The sequence below is a fragment of the Pyxicephalus adspersus genome, chromosome 12, assembly GCF_032062135.1.
Source record: "Pyxicephalus adspersus chromosome 12, UCB_Pads_2.0, whole genome shotgun sequence".
In the NCBI taxonomy this organism is placed as follows: domain Eukaryota; kingdom Metazoa; phylum Chordata; class Amphibia; order Anura; family Pyxicephalidae; genus Pyxicephalus; species Pyxicephalus adspersus.
The window spans coordinates 24933117-24956128 of record NC_092869.1 but is presented as its reverse complement, the minus strand read 5'-3'; the positions used below and the strand labels follow the sequence as shown (position 1 = coordinate 24956128).

General features: G+C 36.9%; 1 protein-coding gene across 4 annotated transcripts in view; it reads right to left on the bottom strand.

The window, feature by feature from the left end:
• Positions 1 to 6357: 6357 nt before the first annotated feature.
• MIPOL1 (mirror-image polydactyly 1) overlaps positions 6358 to 23012 on the bottom strand; it is a 213822-nt gene continuing 197167 nt past the window's right edge. For all 4 annotated transcript variants that reach the window (XM_072427689.1, XM_072427692.1, XM_072427691.1 and 1 more), the window contains 2 exons: positions 21416 to 21646; positions 6358 to 7805 (listed from right to left, as the gene is read on the bottom strand). In XM_072427689.1, the coding sequence (XP_072283790.1) occupies positions 7739 to 7805; positions 21416 to 21646 (298 nt within the window). In that variant the 3' untranslated portion in view covers positions 6358 to 7738. The remainder of the gene's footprint in view (positions 7806 to 21415; positions 21647 to 23012) is intronic.

Below are 23012 nucleotides of genomic sequence, written 5' to 3'. Positions count from 1 at the left end.
ATTACAGTTACCACCATAAAAGCTGTGTTTGAAAATGACTCAACAAGGCCCACGAAGAGGAGTACCTTACCCTTACCATGAAGACTTAGGATAGATCTATGTGGTTTTAGGGTGTGTGATGGCAGTACCAGGAATTTAGTCCAAATTAATAACAATTTAACAATACCAATGCAAAAAATTTCAAAAAATATTGAGACTTGATTCTTTTGACTTTTCAACATGATAACATTCCATAACAAAAAGTCAATTGTTTGGTGGCTGCAGCCATAGAAAGTAAAGGATCTGAAGTCACCATAATTTCTGGGACCTGTTGAAATCATTGAGTCACTTTGGGAATCTCCCAAACATAAAGATCATGCTAGACAACCATAAATTTATGGGATCCAGAGGTGTTCTTGTCAAGAAGAATGATCAGTATTACCACATGAAGAAAAGGCACCATTCACAATTGTGTTATTCTGTGATAACACTGAGCAACAGATATTTTCATGCCAAACAGATTAAAAGTAATTTTAGGTTATGTTTGATGCACAGATTGCAAATATGTTATTGGTTTTGTTAGATTGGCTCTAATTTTTTAAATATTGACCTCAATAATAACCTAACAGAAAACTAATTAAAAATGAAAATTAAGCAAAATTAAACTACATATGCCTACGTATACAAAATTACATTTTTGAAATACTTAATGTCAATTTATTCTATATTCAGTATATTTACAGAACTAATCACAAAGAAGTCATTGAAAACTCCATTTGTATGATTTCCTTTTATGCTGATGATCAGGACAATCACGTTAAAGGCTCCAGCAGTAGTCTGCCATCATGTGTCTATCCCATCTGCCCTTATACCTTTCCTCCATCACCTTTATATCTTGATGGAACCTCTCCCCTTGTTCCTCACTGAAATCACCAAGGTTTTCTGGATATTTTTGCAAATGGCTATGGAGACAGTGTACCTTTATGTTCATAGTAGCACCTAAATTTTTTAGGTTTAAGAGCAAGTTTTGTACCAGTTCTTCATAATTTTGTGCTTTATGGTTACCCAAAAAGTTCTTGACAACCATGACATAGCTGTGCCAGGAGAAGCTTCAGTATCAGTCATGTAACCTGTGAAATTTGAATCATTTATTAGTTTCCTAATCTGGGGTCCATCAAAGATTCCTTTTAATTTTTCAGTACTCAATCCGGGGAAGAATCTTCAAATATATTTGAAGCAATCACCGTTCTTGTTCAGAGCTCTAACAAATTGCTTCATTAATCCCAACTTTATGTGCAGTGGAGGGAGAATGATTTTTTCTTTGTCAACCATTGGCTCATTAATGATGTTCGCTGCACATTTTTCATGTTTTCTCTTGGAGGCCATGTCATTTTTTCCCAGCGATCCTGCTTTGCTCTACTATCCCACAAGCAGATGAAACATGGCTACTTTGTGTATCCACTTTGCTGTCCAAGTAGGAAGTTCACCATTTTTAAATCATATATGGACCATTGGTGTTCATGATAGCAAAGCTTTTGTAAGACCATTTAGATATTTTCATATTCTTCTTTAAATTTTGTTGATTGACCAATTGGAATTGATGCATAGCAGTTGCCATTATGCAGTAAAACAGATTTCAAACTTCGAGTGGAACTGTCTATGAAAAGCCGCCAATCTTCTGCTCGGTATTTTGGTACTCCCATATGGACTAGTAGTCCAGGGATGTTACAACAGTACACAAAGTTTCCATCTTCACTGAAATATGGTAGGAGTGTCACCTCTCTTGTGCTATAAACCTTTATTTTAATTTCTGGTCTCAGACAGTTCTTTTCCTCTAGCCTGGATGCTAAAAGTTTAGATGGTTGTTTTGACAGACTTTAAATTAAATCATTGCGCTATTCTTGGGAAAACTGCTGGTTTGATGAAACACTTCCTTCATATTCACTTGCACTGCTAACTCCTGGATTACACTCCAAACCCTGTATATCCTCCATGTCGGATACAGGAATATCAGGGAGTGTACTGAACACTGGTATGGGAACATCAGCACCATGCGGCACAGGTTGTCTTTCTGATTCCAAATCAGGGTACTCCCAAAAAACGATTCTCGTTTTTTTTGTAACGATTGAAACCTTTTTACATTCACAGCACAAACATAACAATCATTATGATGATTTTTGGGCTCTCGCCATACCATAGGTACACCAAGTTTCAAACTTTTCAGTTTTCCATTTTTCCACTGTCGTATACACTCTACAAAAGTTTTGCATACCATATGGGGAGTTCAATACTTATTTTGTTCCCCCAGTTTAATACCAAAATATGCAAGATATGCTTTTTCACAAATTCTGTAATGTTTCTTTGAATATTCACCACAAATGTAGAAAAATACATTGGGGACATTTAAACAACTTCTTCTTGAAGATTTCTTTAAATAAAGAAAATGTATGAATAAAAAGGCAAACGAAAATTTCATGAAAATAATGAAACAATGAAATTGATGTCATTTCTGAATTCAGCAGACCTGAAATACACTAAATATATTAGAAAATCCTTGGCAAGTGAATTTTTTTTAAGCTGTAAATAATCAATACTTTTTTTTTTCATTTATCTTTTTTTGCAGAAAAGAAATTCAAGATTACCCCTGGAGCATCACCTCCACTAGCTCTATTAAAAATGAAGTAACAACACTTTCACACAACATACCTCTTTTTTAAGCAGAAACATTATACTTTAAACAATAATGAATATGTATCTCCCTAGTGATGAATAGTGCATATGATAAGTGAGTCAGGACTGAATTTTGGGTATCAACCTTCATTTTTTACAGGATGTCTGTATGCATGGGATCACAAATCGTATCTTTTCCATTTTGTACCTGCAAAATATCTTCACACTAAATAGCCATATCAAAGTATTCAGGAAAGCTTGTTTATTGACCTTAACATAAAGATCAGATTTCATGAGACAATACATCATATAAAATAATCTTCTTCCAGGCAGTGTTTGATAACAGTTAAACAGAAAACTCTAAAAGCACTCTTAGATAAAATAAAATACATGTGCAATGTGTGAAGCTCAAGCTATTGTGGCTCCGGTAAATGATTTCTAGAAATGATACTCACTTAGCAAGGTCAGGTGTGATAATGCTTCTTCCCTACAAAGGGTGATAAAGGAAACGGTTCCCAAGATGTGGCTAATATGAATAGATTTACTGTGGTGCAAGGCTTGTTTATTGTATTGGTTTATAACAGCTCAAGTGGATAATGATACAGCAGTGCTATTTAGCCTTATGTATCCTTTGTATAAAGTTAATGGGGCATCTCTAAAAACATGATAGTTAAAAGATCACAGGGAGTTTAGGAAAAAGTCAAAAGGTAAAACATTTTCCAATTAGACCATAGAGTTATACGCTGAAATATTAGTGGAACAAAACTCAAAAAGTGAAGACTTGTTATGTTGTACAGAACATTGTAAAATATTAATTGTACAAGGGTATGTTCTAACTTGGGGTAAAGTAATTGTGGCGTTTTAACGATCCCAGGCACCTACTGTCCCTAGGTAATTGTTTAAGAAAAACACTTGGCTTTTGTAGGAGTTTACAGAGATTTGTTGGTGTTTTTAATGCCTAAAGCCTTTTGGGGGGCAGTCCTCTCTTCAATAGGATCTAGATAGGAAATAGGTCATCGAACATGTATGCCACCTGTCCTAACCATAAAAGGTCCTCTTGAATTTGGTTTGCCAAAAAAGAAAGGGGGCAAAAACATGCAGCCCATTCCCTTTTAGTAAAAAAAAATACCCCTGCTTTCTCTCAATGGTGACAAGGGTCATTCCCCCCCAGCTGGGGTTAAAAGGTTTCAACCCAACAATGTAATCTCTGTGTTGGGGGGGGGGGGGGTTGCAGGTTGGGAATCTGGACGCCCCTTTAATGTGAAGCAGCCAGCACTGCATCGATCATCATCAAAAAGTCCTATTTGGACCTCAATAGATCCGTAAATGTGTTAGATATAATAAAGACTTATTTAGCCCCCTTTTTTACAAATAAAGAGAGCTATGTACTCCTGTACCTTTTTTTCCAGAGCTGTATATCTCAATCTTTGTAAAAAAACGGGAACCCCTTGATATAACTATCATTTATTAGGAAACCCCTATAAAAACTATGCCCACAACTCACAATATATTATAGTGGTGATCAAGAGGAAGAATGCCTCTTACATTGCTTCCAGCGGGAAGAATGTCATCCAACAAAATCATTGGTGTCACTTAAAGTGACCCGAGAGTCACAAATTGCTCATTGCTCAAGGAACCCAAGTAGATTTCTCACCCATAGACCCCCACAGCATGCTACATGAATGAGGACCTCTCCTCCAACCATGGCCTGATGAATGTGAGCAGTTAAACTGCTAAAAAATGATTGCAAAAAATAGCAAAGATGGACGTGGCAGATGCTGGTATGAATAGCTCATTAAAAATATATTTTTCTTAAGCATTTTCAGGATCCATTTAGCTTTTCAAATAAACTAGGCACCGTCCTTGGCATAGATGACACATCCACTTTACCTAGAATTTATTAGCAGCATTAACTGGTATGAAATGCTGGGAGTAAACAGAATTTGTCTCACCATAGATAAAAGAAATGATTAAAGAATGTGGCTTTGTAATCAGCAGTATTCAGCAATGGCAGCATGTCTCTTTAGTGCAGTCTAATGGTCAGGGTTCCTTGTGGACTGGTTTCTAGGACACAGGTAATCCAGGTATCAGAAGGTTAGAGGGTTAAGGTCACAACTTAAGAAGCCATAAATCTTCTACTCTATGAAAGGTTTAGGAGGAAAAAAAAAGATAATAAAAAAGGTCAACACTTTACACACCCAACCAAAAAACAAGGACAATGAGCCACCTAAAAGAGTTGTTTGCACACTTAAAAAGCTTCTTAATGTTTTTATTGGCGTAAAGATTTCAAAAATCTGCACTAAAATGAATGGCAGACTCACATCAGCGACACCATTGTTCTCTCACAATTGAAGTAATTCTGCTAAAGATATATAGGGCTTAAAAGAACATACAGCACAAAAAAATAAAATACATGGGCCATGCACCTATATTGAAGTTAACTTAGCAAATTCTTTGCTAAGATTGAAAAGAACTGCTGATACTGGACAGTAGATAGCTTAAGACCATAAGGTTTGTTCACAGAGTTGGCTACCAACCCACTGTACCAAAAAATACCTTCTGAAGATCTCATACAATAACTTTTTGAATGTCATTGTTTGCACAAGAGTAAGGCTGTGTACACACGTGCAAAAAGACTGAACGATGAATGAACGAGCTCAGTACATACAACGCCGTTCTGCTCTGTGAAGAGGGAAGGGGGAGAACGACAGAGCAGCTCCCCGCTGTGCTCTCTCCCCTTAATTTTCATTATGATCATTCGTTGTTTGTGGATCACCCAGGATGGATTCATGAAAGACGAGCTCTGTACACATGCCAGATTCTCGTCTGATATTAGGTGATTAACAGACGAGTATCATCTGATGTGTGTACTAAATGTGTGTATAATAAATTATTAGGGGAATTTCGGTTAAACTTTAAAAATGTAGCATCAGGCAAATCCTTATTGCAGAAAAGGACTGAAAAAGTCCCTTCTGCAATAGGAATCCTTACCTGTCTGATCGATGCCTATCTGTCAACATTTTGTTTCCAGGGATATTGGAACTCCTAGTAACCTCAGCAGGAACCCTGGTTGGGAAACACAGACTATGGAGCTTGGCAAGTCAATAAAGGTATGCTAGTGTATCTGCACCATTCTTCTAACTTCAGGGGAACTGTCTTCAGACAAAAATATTCAACCTGGCCAAAACTTTGCTCCCTAGAAAGATGTGTGATACCTCAGCCATCTTTGTTAGTAAATGATTTCATGTAAGTGTTCATACATATTTTCTTTTGGTAGATTACAAACGGATCAGCAATAAAATGATTCTTAGCCTGAAAGGTACTTCCATTGCTGTATGCTATAACACAAGCAGCAGGCGGAATCCCTCCATAATAATGGTGAATCCTAAGTAAAGTTCTAACTGGATAACTGAAAACCTCATCAAACATTTCAAGATTGATGGAACAGCTCTGATTTGGGATGGTACTTAGTGAAAATTGTTGTGCTATTGGTCCCATACAGGCCTGTTTTTTTCAGGTGCAAGTGGCATTGGGATTAAGTATTTGGAGGCTGGGCTTCCACTATTTATTTTTTATTAAACCTGTTGATAGGAATAAATCTTTATTTCATACATTAAACAAATATTGTATTATCTATTATTATGAGATTCTTCAGAGCCAAAGACAAGTAAATGTTTAAAGAAAAATCAGACCAAAAATACACGTGAATTGTTTTTGCTCCCAAAATATCTTTAATTCTACTCAGCCAGCTTGACATTTATACAACTCTGAAACATTGAATAGCAAAAAAATGAAACTTTTTCTCAAACCACACATATTTATAATTTAATAACATACCTAATGCAGCAATAAATGTTTCAAAATAACATTTTCCTGGTTATTTAGCCCTTTTGGTGCTTTTTAATTTGACTGTTTGCTCAAACCAAGCTAGTCCTATTGAAGCCCCAGGCAGTACTAGTATCTTGCAATGATATTCAGTGCTTATATATTTTATTTTCGCAGTTGGTGAACTTATCTATGGCACTGAACACCTGAATAGCAACCCGGTGCACCTAGTATGTCTAGTATGTCGAATTACTGTACATATTCCTGAATGGAAATACACATTAATGGCAACAGGCCCTGCAAGGTGAACATAGACTGGCTCTCTGTACAGTGTACAGTAAGAAGCCTTCAGTTCTCTTTCCTCTAGTTGTACTCATCAGCCACAACTGCAACATTACTCTATATAAAATATCACATTTATAAACACTTCCTCTTACCTTTTTTTTAAAGTTCAACTCATATTTGATTTTTGTATTTGTGAAAAAATGCATACAATATATTGGTACACTTGTACATATTGGCACAAACAATATATTGGTACACAATTCTTTGGAATCCAAAAAACTGAATCCAAAAAATTGCACAAGTATACAGTAACAGTCTCTCATGTAGGATTTTTGCACATGTGTATAGTAACAATGACATAAGGAATTTGTGTGAAGACGTAAATCCCAGTCTTCTATAATAGGTTCAATTGTATTGTTTAATCTAAAACCTGCAGAATAGATTCTATGAATACTCAATGGTATAAAAATGGGTAAATATCAGGGTCGGATTTCCTTCAAAACCCTCACTAAATGCTTAAATGTTGCACCCCTTCTAGAACAGAGCTGGCCTCTGCTCCAAACAAGATGAGCCTTCTTCAATTCCCTATAAATGTCTATAAACAGAAAAATACTTAGGGTGCTATCAAAATCCCAGAGATGGAAGACTCTGATTAGGCTAGTATCTCTATGGCTGCAAACAAGAGATATAGATAAGCAACAAGTTTACCTGAGATTATACCATAGTGATGTGTGTATTGTCAGTGTTTAGTCAGTGTACAAGAACAGAGGATCTTCAAAAGACCTTCCATCCCCTTTTTCATAACCCTGGAGCAGCATTGGTGATTTTTTTAAAAAAACCTTATTTGTAAACTTAATTGTGTAAAATAAATCCTCCCGTTTACTCATTACTTCACATTTGGAAAGTTTTTATACAACATTTATTTATCTGGCAGTGTAACTTTCTCCTAGCTGGGTTACCATATATTAAGGGATGGCTTTCAAATGACAGTACGAACATTTCCAGCTCCAACTTTTTTCCGTAATACTTCAACCAGTCTCTCCAACCTGTAAAGAGATAAATTGGGAGATGTTAAAATCGTAGTTTGAATATTTCTCAACTTCTGAACATCAAACAGATAAGGTTTAAAGTTATGTTGGGAGATAAGAGGAAGGGCAGAAAAGTTGAGCCAGCACAGATAGTAACTAGACATTCTAAAGCTACGTACACACTTCCAATTATTATCGTTGGAAAACGAACGACGAACGTTCCTGCACGATATATATGAACGATCGTATAGCACCGATCCTGCACATAGAGATAACGACACGATCGTTCGTAGATATTGTACACACAATAGATACGATCGTTTGAGCGATAGAGGAACTATGTGCACGACAGGAAAGTGAACGAACGTTCGTTCATTACGCATGCTCAGACCATGGACGATCAACGAACGATCGTACACACGAACGATGTTCAACGATCGTCGTCCAATCCGATCCGCCGGTCCGGTCGTTCGTTTCCAACGACTTTCCTCGTTCGTCGGCGTCGTTGGTTACTTTTTTTACGAACGATTTTTGCCCAATCGATCGTTCGTCGTTCGTTTGTCGTTCGTTTTGAACGATAAAAATTGGAAGTGTGTACGCACCTTTAGAACAAGAGTGTTGCACAAAGAGAGGTAGGTCAGCTAGGGACCTGACTCTTACTAATTACATTTTTGTAATTAAAGCAGATTACATGTGAATACCAGATAAAGTTCATAAAAGAAAAACACTGCAACTAGCATTTTGTAATATATTGTATGTATATGTCTGAAATCTAGATGGCTAGATTTTCAGAAGATGAGGACATCAATGACGGCCTCCTTATTTCCCAATGACTGTCTTTATTTTGCACAAACATTGTACTGCCATGAAGTGAGTGTCATCATGTGTAGATGTTCACATTGTTAACGTAGGACAGAAGTAGGGAAGCACAAGACTCTCAATAACATTTACTAGTATGGAGTGTGTCGGTTCCACATTCCAGGGTACACAATGCACATTGCCTTTTGTTGCCACTTCATTTTTTGCAGGCTTTCTAAAGGTATCATGTTCAATACAGGACCAGCAGTTCTAATTTTATTTGGGAACAGCGAGGGTCCAAACCCAACCCTGAGAACTGGTGGGAAAAATGTCACCTGATGGGAAGGGATAAGAAGGTAAGTATTACATGTTATTCATTTACTCTAGGCTGCATGAACATTTAATCCTTACAGTGTTAATAGTTTAGACTTTAGCTTTAGTTTTGTTTTGCCACTGTAGTGTTTCATAAGTATGCTACTAAAGAAAGAATATGACCTTTTTTTTTTGATTTTCATTTTTAACTGCTTGCCAAAACAATGACAACCTAATCGGTAATCTGATATTTGGACTACATGTATGCAAACTGGCTACACTAGGATGGATCTGTTTCTGTGTTCCGTAACACACAGGAAGGCATTGTATCATAGGAAGATTGGTAGGGTCTGCCAAGGTATCTTAAGTTTTTACAACATCCCTTAGGGCCAATTTACATCTTTCCGGTGCTGTGGTGCACTGATTTGCAAAACATGATGTATGTTTGTTTGTTTTTTTGGGGGCGGGGGGGATTTTGATGTGTTGCCACTCCATTTATTGGAATAGATGGCCTAGATTCAACACACATGCAAAAAAACAGAACACCAAGGTCTGAATAGACCCCTAGAGAATGCTGAGAATACAGAGGGGATGAAGTGGTCTTCAATCTTTTCGTTTAAGGTTAGCATACACTTCAACTGATAAGAGATTAAGGGAAACCTGAGTGGTCCTACATGCTCTTGTTTTTACTTCCTGCAGCCATCTAAAAGTTGAATGCTTGTTAAAAAATAATCGAGTCTTAGAATAGTAATGCATATACCATAAGCTTTCACACATATTGTCATGTTGTGTTAACAAATCCCAATATATTTACTTGAACTGTGTTGTAGTGGGCAAGATGAATGCTGATTGCTACCACCAAAGACAACAACTAAAAAGCATTGGTTGCTATAAGCCCTAGTGCTTCTTCTGATAAAGTAATCAATTGTTATAATGTGGTCTAAATGAAGTCATGCTCCCTGGCAGGTGATATATCTATTAGCATTTGGTAAAACATGGGGGAGATGAGCACTTAGGCATAGCATTTCTTAAAACCGGTTGAGTCACTTTCACTGTGGTTAATGGAAATACATAGCATCGCCTCAGGCCATTAAGAAGAGTCCGGGTTACGGGAGGATATATGTGCAGCAAGTGGCATAACAAAGATACGCTTTTGCACATGATGGCATTTTATAAAACAAAATGTTCTTTTTGTTCTAATCTGGTCAATGAGATAAAAGTATTATTAATATGTCAAGTGTATGACCCCTTCTAAAATAGGCATATATGTTTTATCCAAAAAGCTGTATAAAGTGTGCCTTGCGCATAATAATTAACCCAACTGTATTTTAAAACAGCTGGCTGTATTATCAGAATAATGCCCAATCCTGTTTCTCTACCTAGTGCAGACTGGGGAAGTCAGTTGTGGTAGCTGTCATATTTCCCCCATAAAAGGTTTACTTTCAAGCAGGAACTCTGGACAAAACTAGTGGCTAAAAATTACATTTCTGAAAAAAATGCGTTTGCCACTTTCCTGATGTTTCCAATACAATGCTATAAATGGTAACATATGACTATATATAGATTATATATTACTATGATAAAGGGTACAGAAGTATGATATAAAATATAAAATTATTATATAGGCATTGAAGTTCATTATAGTGCCCAGAAGTACATTAAAGAGAATTAATGTATATTAAAGAATATGAAAGTGTATTATAGTGTATAGAATATATTATAGCGTATAGTAGTATTATATAGAGCTGCAGGTGCTGGCACCAATAAAATGAGAGTAAAGTTTAAAAATTTAGCATCAGGCAGGGCTTTACTGTAAAAAAGTAACAGGCAATGTTCCCTACTGCAGTAAGTATTCTTACCTGCCTGATCATCGTCCCAACTGGTGAACGATGGTTGACAAGATACCCGGTACATCCCGGCTTCCACTGCTGGTGCCAGGACTAAGTGAACTTCTGCACACCAGTGCGTTAGTTACATCATCCCGGCCTGGCCATATAAGATTGAAAAAGATTGGAATGCAGAAGAGAAGAAGGTGGATGGAATGGAGACAGGCGAGTATCTGCTAGGTTTTGTTCCACTTCTACTGCGTGAATCTTTTGACATGGCTGGCATCCCTAAAATGCTGATTCTTTGACACATTCAGACCTAATAAAGAGAGCCTGTTCACTTGTTCTGCATTAACACTTTAAAGTATATGTAAACCCCAACAATGAACTTATCTTACAGAGTCCCTTTTGGTCTGTTTACATATTCTTAAAAATGTTTTGTTATATCTGATTGAGAAGGGCTGCACTCTTCGAACTGACATTACTTTGAGTTACCTCTGTGGAGTACAAAACACCTTACTCCATATTATGAAGTGGAGGAGGTCTGTAGTCCTAAAACATTTCCAGCCCTGGGGCAGCAAAACTCAATGGACAGAGTACAGTGAGCATTATCACTGAAGGACACTGAAGTATCACTGTCAGAATCCGAGGAAGAAATCAAAGGCGGAAAACGGCAGAGAAAATAAGACTTACACAGCTACCACATCTAAAGACTGGTAAACCGCAACATATTACATTTCTACTTGGGTTTAGATACATAAATAAGATTTCAAACCCCAAAGTGGCCAAATGATAAATAAATGTGTAATTACAAACGTAAATCCCGTTCTAATTCACTCTATGATTTTATCTTTACTGCAGAGCACTTACAATAGCAATTCTTTTAAAACTTTTTTGTAATATATTTTTTTTTTTCCAGAGGAGTAAACACAACAATATCTCCTAAAAATGAAGAGAACCCATGGGCTAAATGAACGATTTTCATAGATATTAAACTGTACATGCCTCTAGCTGTAACAGTTTATACAAATATTTAGCCCGGCACAGATCACATGCAAATGAGAAGACACCACAGGCTCTGTGTGAAAAGCACAAAACAGTTTGCTCTTGTTTTAATTAGGATGAAAGAAGTTACACAATTTTTTGTCTATGAGCCTGTAAAGGTGTCACACTGATTGCTTTTAAGTGGTCCCTTTCATCTCCGGGCTTATCTTCCACTGTACAATAAGTAAATGAATGTCCTTCATATCCTCCCTGAATATACAGGGGCACAACAGGTATTGTCCAGATTTCACTGTATGTAAATGCCATTTAGGTAACCCCAAACCTGATTATCTGCTGATCACTATGAACAGGTGCATTTCTTTTGTTTGCAGCACTATGGGGTCTGTTTATAAAGCAGTGAATCTGACATTCACCAAACATTCTCTGAAGAAGTGATCACTATCAGTTTGGTGAACAATGCTGATTTATAAGTAGACCACTATGACTAGGATGATTTAATACAATACAATTAAACAAGGTAGAGCCATTTCTATCATTGAGGATTTATTTTGGCCAATTTTTTTCAACCCTTGGACATTTGGAGTATGGGAGAGATAGTGCGTCTCTTTGGGTTCTCATCGCGGTCTCTGTAACTGTTAGCAAGATTTTTCTCTAACTTCCTATGTGGTCAACAAGACATAAGATTGAGAAAAAATAGGCACAAAAATTTTTTTTAATTAATGCATATTATAGGTCTGATTTTAAAAAAACTAAAAGCAATGATACTGTACGATAAAATGGTTGAAACTGATTTTTTTAATGTCATATATTATTTATATTGCTACTAATTTTAGTGCACACAAACACAATACAATCCTAATATTATTAGAGAATATTTAGGTTGAGGTTGAGTAAACATGTCAAGCCTCTAAACTACATTTGCTTATACAAATGGCAGGAAACTAAGGCATCTTAAATTGTCCATAGTCAGTTTAGAGTTAACAAAAAACTATTGGTCCCACTCCATTGTACATGTCAATAGCTAATGTGGGGCTGCAGGGGGCCTTCAAATAATCTTCTTTGGATTTTTTATTTACATTTTTAATTACAATTTTTGGTGGGTTCCAATGTTGGCCATGGTTTAAACCTTACAGGGGAGATTAGTCAATTGATGTTTTACCCAAAAATTAAAATATTTTAAAAAGGCTGAGCAGCTGGAGCAATCTTTCTTAACTTTTCAACCCAAGAGGAACATTAAAAACATTTTTCCACGACTTGGTAAACCCATTCACTAAAGGTCAGTAGGAAACATATCTCATACATGGGCGGTCATTTGGAAGAATAACTCTCACAGTGATGTTCTAAATGCCACCTCTACAGACAGCCAAAAGGACTCCTAGAGTTAGGCTTCTGTCTTTACAAAGTGATGCACGCACCATCAGATGGAAGGTTAAACAGCCATAGCTTGAGGAACTCTTTCATACTTGGGAGGAATGGCTGTGTGTGATGGAGAATCTGTGCATTGTTTTGTGTATTGATTGCCCTTCCTATGTGCAACTTTTCTGTGCTAGCTATACATTTATATGCGCAGTTGCCTTTTTTAAATTAACATGGTCAAAATCTTGACAGTCACATGGTATTTTTCTGGCATACTGGCCTTCTTGCTTCAGTGCTGTAGAACTCACTACCAGGCGTCCAGAAGATAACTTCTGACTTTTCTGACCCGCTCAGGAGAAAGTAACAGGTACAGCAACCCCTGAGTTCCTGTCTTGAGCTTAGTTAAATTAATTCAGTTGCTTTTGAGAAATTCTTTAAATCTTTAGGCATGTTGGTAACATGGTAATTGTCAATACTTGTGTCCAACCAATGTATATGTTTGTATATTTAAACAATTGGATTCCATGTTAGAGAGGCCAGGATTTAAAGGTGAAAGTCATCTGCCACTGTTCATACAAGCCAGGACATGCTCAATCGTTTCTCCCTGACACAGCCAACGAATAGATGCAGTGAAGGCCTTGTTCTATTTTCTTTGGAAAAAAAGGTTTCCATTAGCCGCAAAGATTTTCCCTTATCCTGGAAAATATCAACGTGTGAAAACAAGCACTTGCAATGGCTGGACCTGATGCTGAATCTAAACAGGGCTAACCAGGCCAATAACCACTAGCGATTTTTATATCTGTCACTTCACATGCATCTAATGGGCTGCATGGGTCTACCACTGGAATGGTGAAATGTTCCAAGAGCAAGGCCCTGACTGAAGGCTTGTCTGTTTGCTGTTCCACCTGCTGCCACATATTATCTACTTTTCAGCAGTAAGAAATGTTAGGTTACAGATAAATACCAGGTAAAACACATTGGGCCTAAATTATAGATCAGGAAAATACCCAACACATTTCCTTTACTCATTTATTTAATTATTTTATCTACTTGTTCCAATTTAAGACTATTACCATTATTCCCCCACATTCCCACCTTGCTCAGGTTGAGAAGATTCAACCTTACTATTTGTGCTGGAAACCATTGTCAACTAAAGAAAAAGTAAATCCAAAAGTTTTCAGTCATAGGTAGGGCAGGAGTAGGTGTATCTTCCAATAAGGACACCTTTTCTGATGACAACTATAAGAGATATTCACTCTCATTTTACCACTATTTTTACTGCCTGTTGTGTCTATGGTGATAGGAAGTGAGAAAAATATCTCAATGGGAAAATCCTGACATGACCTCTAAAGCCCTATACAGATATTTATCTTCATACATTTTTACATTTGTTTTTGTTATAGAATTTATTTAAACATAATATATTAAAACTATTTTGATTCAACTGATTTAAATAAAGTCCTGAAGACTTGATGTAAAGAATCAATAACCATATTTCAGTTCAGAAGATTCAAAGAAAGAAGTGGTTCCTGATTGGCTGTTGTGAGTCCCAGAATTCACCAACATTTGCACCACTTTGCTGAACACACCTGTACACCAAATATAAAAGACCATTTTTTCTTTCTGAACTAAAAAAAAATTATATATGACAGCTAAACAATCTCAACGTTAAGCAATAAGGTTAAATTACATTTCACAAACACAAATGTTGTAAAGATCACAGTCATCTTAAAGTCAGAGAAGTCTGCCAAGTTCTGCACAGATTTAGAAGACTTCCTTCATCTCTGAACGGATAAGTTTTCTTAAAGTCAAACTACTATTGAAAGTTGAACAGGAGCACCACATGCCGCTGCATGCACCAACATTTCATGTATAGAAAAGGCATCAAAAATGCACCCGGGCATAAAAAAATACAAACTATTAAACCTTACTGTGCTCCATCCAAAAAACTTTCTTTTTGTTAAACTATGACTTTTGCCGTTCCTAATCTCTGTTATGCTTCACTGCAAATTCCTTCAGTGCTTATTCTGTGTCTGTGTCTATAATCCATTATTTCAACACATGCAAGTTGTTCTATATAAATTGAATATTTCTTCAACTTTTAAGTTTTAATTTTGCTTATTCAAACAGTATATATGAAGTTTTGCTTTGGGTGCAGTTATTTTTTTTTTCAGTTCTTAATATAATAATAATACTAATAAATAGTGTCTAAACAAAGGGAAAATGACAGATATGTTTGGCTTTGGAGAACATTTTGCTTTCAATTCTGCACCACATGTTGTAAGTGCAAGACAGACCATTCATTGCTTTTCTTGTACCCAGCATATACTACAGCTGGCAAAAAGTTTTAGCTTCATAGGTAAGATTTACGTACTGTGCTCTTCATACATTATTTGCAATGTTGCTTTAATAGTGAAGCGTATTCAATCTCTATAACACAAATTTACCAAATTGTTGCTTAGCATTGCTCAGATATGGCGGCTGCAATGGTTTGCAGGCTAAGAACAATTGCAGGAAATACAGAGAATGCCAGAAATGCTGTGACTTGGTGAACTGAATTGAAAGCATAACCTCAATTTATTGTTGAAACTACTAGCACTGTCAATCTGCTTTGTAATAGAGATACACATTAGCTGAAATGTTTAAATCACAACCATGGCTGCCCAAATGGATACAATGGAGAACTAAGTATAGACATGAAGGGACAGGAGTTTAGTATTACAGGATTACCAGGCAAAAAGGCCTGAAAAAGCTAATGCAGCAATGGTTAGCTTTATTATATTTTATTTTCATTTATGGGTTAAGATATAATAAGAACTGTATAAACACCTTTCTGTGCATGTAAATATAATGCATTAAGGGAGCTCATTACGTCTTTGTGGACCACATCAAAATGTTATGATAGAGCTCCATATTCAGCATTCATACCTCTGTGTGCATGTACCCTAGGCAATCAATACACAGGCCTATGATGTTGAGCTTTAATAAACAATAATACTAATTTATTTCTTATAATCCATCCACACTGTCTTTATTCACTATTATTGTTTCTGCACAGTTTGTACCATTGAAATAAAAAAGCAACATGTCGAGTGGATTAGGAGATTATCAGATTTAAAGTGTATCTACGGCCCAAACTTTCTACTTTGGATAGTGTAGGCAATGTTAAAATCTCGTCAGTTTAGTATTACTAATATTTTTTTCCCGTTGTTTGTGACCCATTGGGGAGATTTCCCATTACTTTTAGTCCTAAAAAAACAACAGGATGTCAGGGGAAATGTCCCTATCAGTAGAAATCCGATAAAGGTTCTGTTCCTCCCACAATAAATTGAGCTTTAATTGATTTTGAGGGCAGGAAGTGGTGTGAAATTGCCCCAATGAAACAACGACAGCAACAAAACCTCAAATCAGCAAAGAAAATGCATAAAAAGTCCAAGAAAAATTTTCATTGTAAATGAGATAACGAAATACAACAACCAACACATTTCAGAGAGCTCAGTAAATCCCCTTTCTTTGAGCTTGGATATTAGGCATCTAATTGAAGGAGCTCAAAGTAGCCAAAAAGGAAAGTTTAAATTAATACACAAATCACATAATACTTAGGCCTCGATGAAGTGTCATAGTGGGAAACTGCAAAATGCATCGGCCTTGGTAATAAAAAAACTTACAGCTTCCAATATTGTTGTACTAGAATATCCAATAATTTGTGTACATTATATATCCCAAGAAATGCAACCTTGGGAATGTAAATATAACAGACTAGATAAATGCGAAGGTGGTTTTTCTGTAATCCTCCGTCAGCTGTCATATGTGCTGTCATCATAGGTAAGGTATGGGGACAATGTGACTATATTTTCTGCTTCTTCTTCTTCTGAACTCTGACATAAGCAGACTGTATTCAAAACAAGCCAAATATTTTATAAGCCAACAGGATCAGGGGTGACAAGTTAGACCCGTGGTTAGAGTTTGCTTATAAGTCGTTTACAGCTGGAAGTTTACACATTACAACACAGTACTATTGATTTATCAGTAACAAAATATACGGAGTATACTTGGGTAAACTCTGCAGAGGGAAATGGTCGGGGAGGCGATTGTTGTGGGATATTTTCAGACACAAAGCGAGTGTCTGGCAGAGGGAAATAGCTGTAAAGTCAAGACTAATATTTAGTAAGACCGAAAGCACAAACAAATTAGGTCTAGCAATCGTAGACTTCATCCAGAATTAAAAAAGCATATTTACATAGTATTTCAAAGTATACAACAGCCTCTCCATAGCAAACTGCTCACTTACAGATTAGAAAAGGAATATGTATTCATAAAAAGCAGAAAGCTTCAGCCGGGATCTGTGGCTTAAAGAAACAACAGTTAATTCTGCTAAATGTTTACTAAGCAAAGTAAAAAGTGTTGACAGATGTTAGGTTTAAGAAAATTCTTCATATAATAGATTCTATACACTTCTCTTAGGCCGAACAAAGAAAATAACACTGTTTTATTGTTTGGTGATTGTATTGTAGTAAGTGCTGTCTAACAATAAGCTACATATATGCATGTGGTTTATAATTCTTTTTATAAGAATTTTATTTTTCCCGTAATTAGAGCTAAAGATATAGGTATATAGATATGTTAGGAAACAAAAAAAAAAAAAGAAGTTCCAAGCTCTTTATTTAACTTTAGCTTGAGTTGGTGACAATGCTAACATTCTACTTTTGAATTCTGGGAAGAGTTGTCACCCTTATGTCAGCTGTGTCTGCAAGGACAGCCACTCAACATGGAAATGCAGAGTGGGGACAGACTAACTAGAGCAGATCTGTTTCACCACTAGATTATCCCCAAATGCTCTCTGGCTGTAGTGTACTCTCAGGGCTAAGTTCCTATGAGAGGCAGAAAAGAGGACAAAATACCTCCAATGACACACTGCCACTCACTGTGCGTATCCATCTACCCTATTACCATATGTTTACCGGTTGAAAAAAAACAAATTTAGGGCCCAAGGCTAGGCAGCATGTTTGGCCCCCACTTTAACCAAATTGAGTGTCTACAAGCCCTTTATTGTTGTTGAAGCCCATTAGAACTCTTAAGGATGTCATTCATGTAAATATCAACTTTAGCCAATTCCTGCCTAATTATTGTTTACCAAGGCTGCTGTGTCTTAGGGTAACAGCCAAAGACAAACTCACTGCATTGACTATGCTTTCTATATTTTTCAACCAATGGTGACAACTCTAAAATATAATCTTGTGCCACTGAAGAATATAATGCCAAGACATTATAAAGTTTATGTACAGTAAAAAAGCATTGACCACCATCACATCAGCTAGCCTTGGGGCCCATGTCAAAGTGATTTTGTTTGCATAGAATTTTATAAGAGTGCAAAAATCCACATGAACTAGGTCAACTGCATCTGTTAATGAATTCAGAACCAGATCATAGGCTTCTTGAACTGAAGGTAAACTGATGCTATTAACATAAACCCAAAGCCTAATGACAAAACTCCAAGGCTTGTCGTGGAGTTTACAGGCTGGTCAATGGCTCTTCCATTGGCCAATGGACGTCTGCCAACCCCTAAAGACATGAGATCTTATACCAATCTTAAATGTCCAGATTAGGAGATTTTTATGTCTATGAGTTGGTTTACTGTAACTTTTTCTCCATTGCTTGAAACATTTCCAAATCCTTTAGTCTTGGACAACAGATCATGAAAGTTTAACAGCATCCATCTGTAGATTGTGGAGATTGCACAACTTCGTTCATGCCCAGACAAGAGGTACTTTTTCTCCACACTAAGTGTGCACATTGTTCCACTCATATTATATAGACGGAAGATTGATGAAGAAGGAGGCACAATGTGAATGTGCTCACTGCCAACCCAACTGAAAAGAGTTTTGTGTACTCTCTGCTCAGCACTATGATAATCCCTGTACTTCACAGACTCTGAACAGACCCTTGGCCCTCTCGCACCCCAGTGCTAAATTCTTTGTGCTTTCTATGAGCTTCCTACACTGATTCTTCTCAGTAGCAGCATACTTGTCACAGCTGTGTTAGGAAAAGGTAACCAGGTTTTAACCTGCCTGGCCCCCTCTTGATGAGCCTTTGCCAAGCTGTATCTACTTCACACTCAGCTGACGTGTCTCACAGTCACTATTCTTCTGTCCTGCATGTTACAAGCTCCCCCGGAACAGATGTTTCTGTGTGTTTGCACATCACGATCCTAAAGGCAGGGCTCCACATTTAAAAGGCGGCTACATTTTTGTGCCTAACCGTGATTATGTGAGTTTGACGGTGGGTGGGCTTTGTTTTACTGTGTGTGTTTTAGGGGCCAGCATGGATGAGAGCTGTCACTTCTTTCAATCCCCCTGGTGAGAGTAACATTGTAGAATATGTTATAACTACTTACTGGCAAGTGCTTTTGTTTTTCTTTCCTCTCGTTTTTATTTGTTACCATTGGATATATTTATATCACTTAACTACTAATTAAACTACTAAAAAAATGCCATTCTTTGGGTCTTCAGGACATTGCTTTTTTCTATGAGCGATCTGTAGGTATGGGCTTATTGCAACAGGCTGCAATTATTTTCTGGGCTGCGATGGTTCCATTTTACATATATATAAATATATATATATATATATATATATATATGTGTGTAACTTTAAATGTCTGAGATGAGAAGGATGTACACGGATACTTGTAGTAGTTGTAAACTACATGTATAAAAAGAAAAGAGAAAATGGGAATGGTTTTCTTAAAAGTCATATGCTATTTGTTGGCAAATGTTTTCAATCCTAGACCAGATCCATTCCAGATTTGCTGGATCACCCAGCCTTACTGATGAAAGTGTATTTTCTACAGCCTTCGAGAGCTTTAATACAACAGGCCCAGTGCCCAATACAAAGGCCACAATAGTGTTGACAAACAATTTCAGGTAACTGTAAATATATATTTCAGACATGATGTGGGAAAGAACAAACACCCCATTATAAACATGAAGACATATTCCACATGTCGAATAAATAAATAAAGTATTGCATAATGTGTTATTTAAAAATTACAAAATGTTTCAGGCAAATTAGAAAACATTTTGTAAAATGGCAAATTAGTGTTAACATCATCCTCCAGGAATCTCCTGCACAGGGACCATATTGTTGCAATAACGAAATGGCAGTATGACACACAAATACCTACCTCTCTACTTGCTTCACTTGCCAGCATAGGGCAACTTATTTGTGAGGCAGGGGCACAAACTGGCTTCACCTGCCTAAAAAGCCAGTCAGTGCTCTAACTTTTACAGAACCTATCATCATCCAACTAGAGTAAGGAAGTAGTAGGGATTGGGTGGTTAGATTGTGGATGACCCCTCTCCTGAGCTAAATATTTTAGGATCAGACTGCAATTCTGTAAATAGCAGCAGAAATGGAGTCTGGCAAACCTAAAGTCAGGTTTTAGGTCCAGCAAATGTGCAGATATCATAGGAAATATTCCAGAATAACCCAGTTTGTAAAAAGCTTTACAGGTAGTCCCCGGGTTACATATGAGATAGGGACTGTAGGTTTAATATTAAGTTGAATTTGTATGTAAGTCAGAACAGGTACATTATTTTATTAAATGCAATTATGACAGATGTTTGTCTCAACATAATATTAGACAACAAGGTGTCAGTTACTGTATAAAATCCTCACTGTGGGTTATTTACAAACAAAGCAAAAAAAAAGAGAACTTTATGAAGCCTAGACATTCTATAACTTCTGGAGCAAGCTGTGCTTTGATATACAAAAGGAAAAAACTGTGGAGTTTGTCTTGGTCATTAAGGAGTTACAAGATGTTGCAGAACAGCAAAAGACTTCTGCAAGTCATGTAAACTGCCCCCTCCCTCCCATCAAGCCTCCCTCCTGCACAGGAGCGAGCAGGGAAGCCCCGTCCGTATTTAGAGTCATCCGTATGTCGGATGTCCTTAACTCGGGGACTCTCTGTACATTCTTTTTTTATACAAATGGTATATGATACAAAATATGCTGTCAAATGTTAAAAATGCTGCATAGGCTACCTATATAAAATAAACTGAAAAAGCCAGGTTATTTATACAGTTTGGGCCTGGAATCCCACAGGGTTCCACGGGGACATTGGCATTTCGGATTTTCTTACCTGATTACTTTAAAGTAGAACTTCAGCTAAATTAAGCCCATTAAAAGATAAAATACCAAAACCAGATTTTGAGGTCATATTCAACTTTCATATTTAACATTTGAAAATATTCGAATTATGCTACTTTAAAAGTATATTTGTGAAACATTATACCACCTTACTGAAATTGATACAATAGTAGATTTTGGGCTTACTTGTGCTCTTTCTCCTCCATTTCCTTTTGAGTGATAGATGCTTTGTGCAGGGATTCTTGCAGCTCTGCATTCTGGGTCTGTACCTCTCGCAGTTTGAGCCCCAGCTCTTGATTTTGCTGCTGGGTAATGCTGAGGAGCTTCTCACGATTCTTCAGAGCTTCATCATACAGAGCCATTGCCTGAGAGAACTGCTCCTTTAGATTTATTTCTTGAGAAAGGGACTGGTGTAAACTGAAGAAAGGCAAAAAAGCAAAAGTTTACATGAGTAATACGTAAATGAGTTTTGAATAAAAGTTTGACAATCTAAATCAAAATGAACAAACTTGTAAAGCTCACTAAACACTGCTGACTGCTCTATAAACACAACATTTATTCACTGATCATCCAAAACATTACAATACTGACAGATGAAGTGAACAACAATGATTATCTTGTTACAATGTCACCCATCAAGGGGTGGCTCATTTTAGTTTAGCAAGTGAACTGTTGGTTCTTGTAGGGCATTTGTTGGAAGAAGAAAAAATGAATTAGTGTAAAGATCTGAGAAACTTTGACCGAACTGGGATAGCTAGATGAGTGGGTCAGAACATCTTTAAACACAGATCTACGCACTAGCTAGTATTTACCAAAAGTGTTCCAAGGTAGTACAACCAGTGGACTGGCAATGGGTGCATGGGCACCCAAAATATGTTAATGTACATAGGGAGGAGAAGGTCAGTCATGTGGTCTGATCTCTCAGAAGAGCTATTGAAGTACAATTTGCTGAAAAACGTAATACTGGCCATGAGAAAGTTGTCCAAACACACAGCTGTTTGCTTCATATGAGCTCATGATGGACAAATAATCACCAGAACTAAATCACAGAGCAACAAAAAAGATGGTGTGGTCTATACTGTATTCTGTACAATCATATGGGTGCATGTGCGTCTTTAACCTGGGGAAAAAACAGAAGCAGGATCCAAAGTAGGCAAGCATGGGAAATAGGCAGGTGGACAGTAGAAGTGTGACTTAAAATATCAGCTGCTAACTTGATGCCAAGTGCTACAGGGCACACGGTAAAGGTGTCACAATAATGGGCAGGTGGCTTTAATGTTTTAGATGATTGTGTCTAGGGGTTTGTGTCTAGCGTTGATATATACATTCATATATACATGAAAAAGTAAGTGCATCTACTGAAAACAGTTTGCACATCAATATATTCGACCAGGCAAACACACAAACAAGGAGATTTAGTAGGGTATTGGGGAAAAAGTAAGTACATCCCTGGACTCGGGCACCAATAGTGCCCACTTCTTTTAGGTGTTTTGAAAAATTGCCCATCAGTCTCCGATATGCAAATACCCATTTCAAATCTTTCCATCATATTGTAAATTGGGGCTTTGATTGAACAAGTCCATATCACTGCATTTCCTCTTTTGAGCCATCCTCAACCCTTGGTGGGTTTGCTAGTGGGCTTCAGATGATTAGCGTGCTACAAGATGAATTTCTTTTTCAAATTAAACTTTTTGACAGGTGACTTTTGTTTTTTTTTGTGTTTTTAAAGTCCACAATGGAAGATTTTCCTTCACCTCCTAAGATGGCAATGTTTTCAATAGAT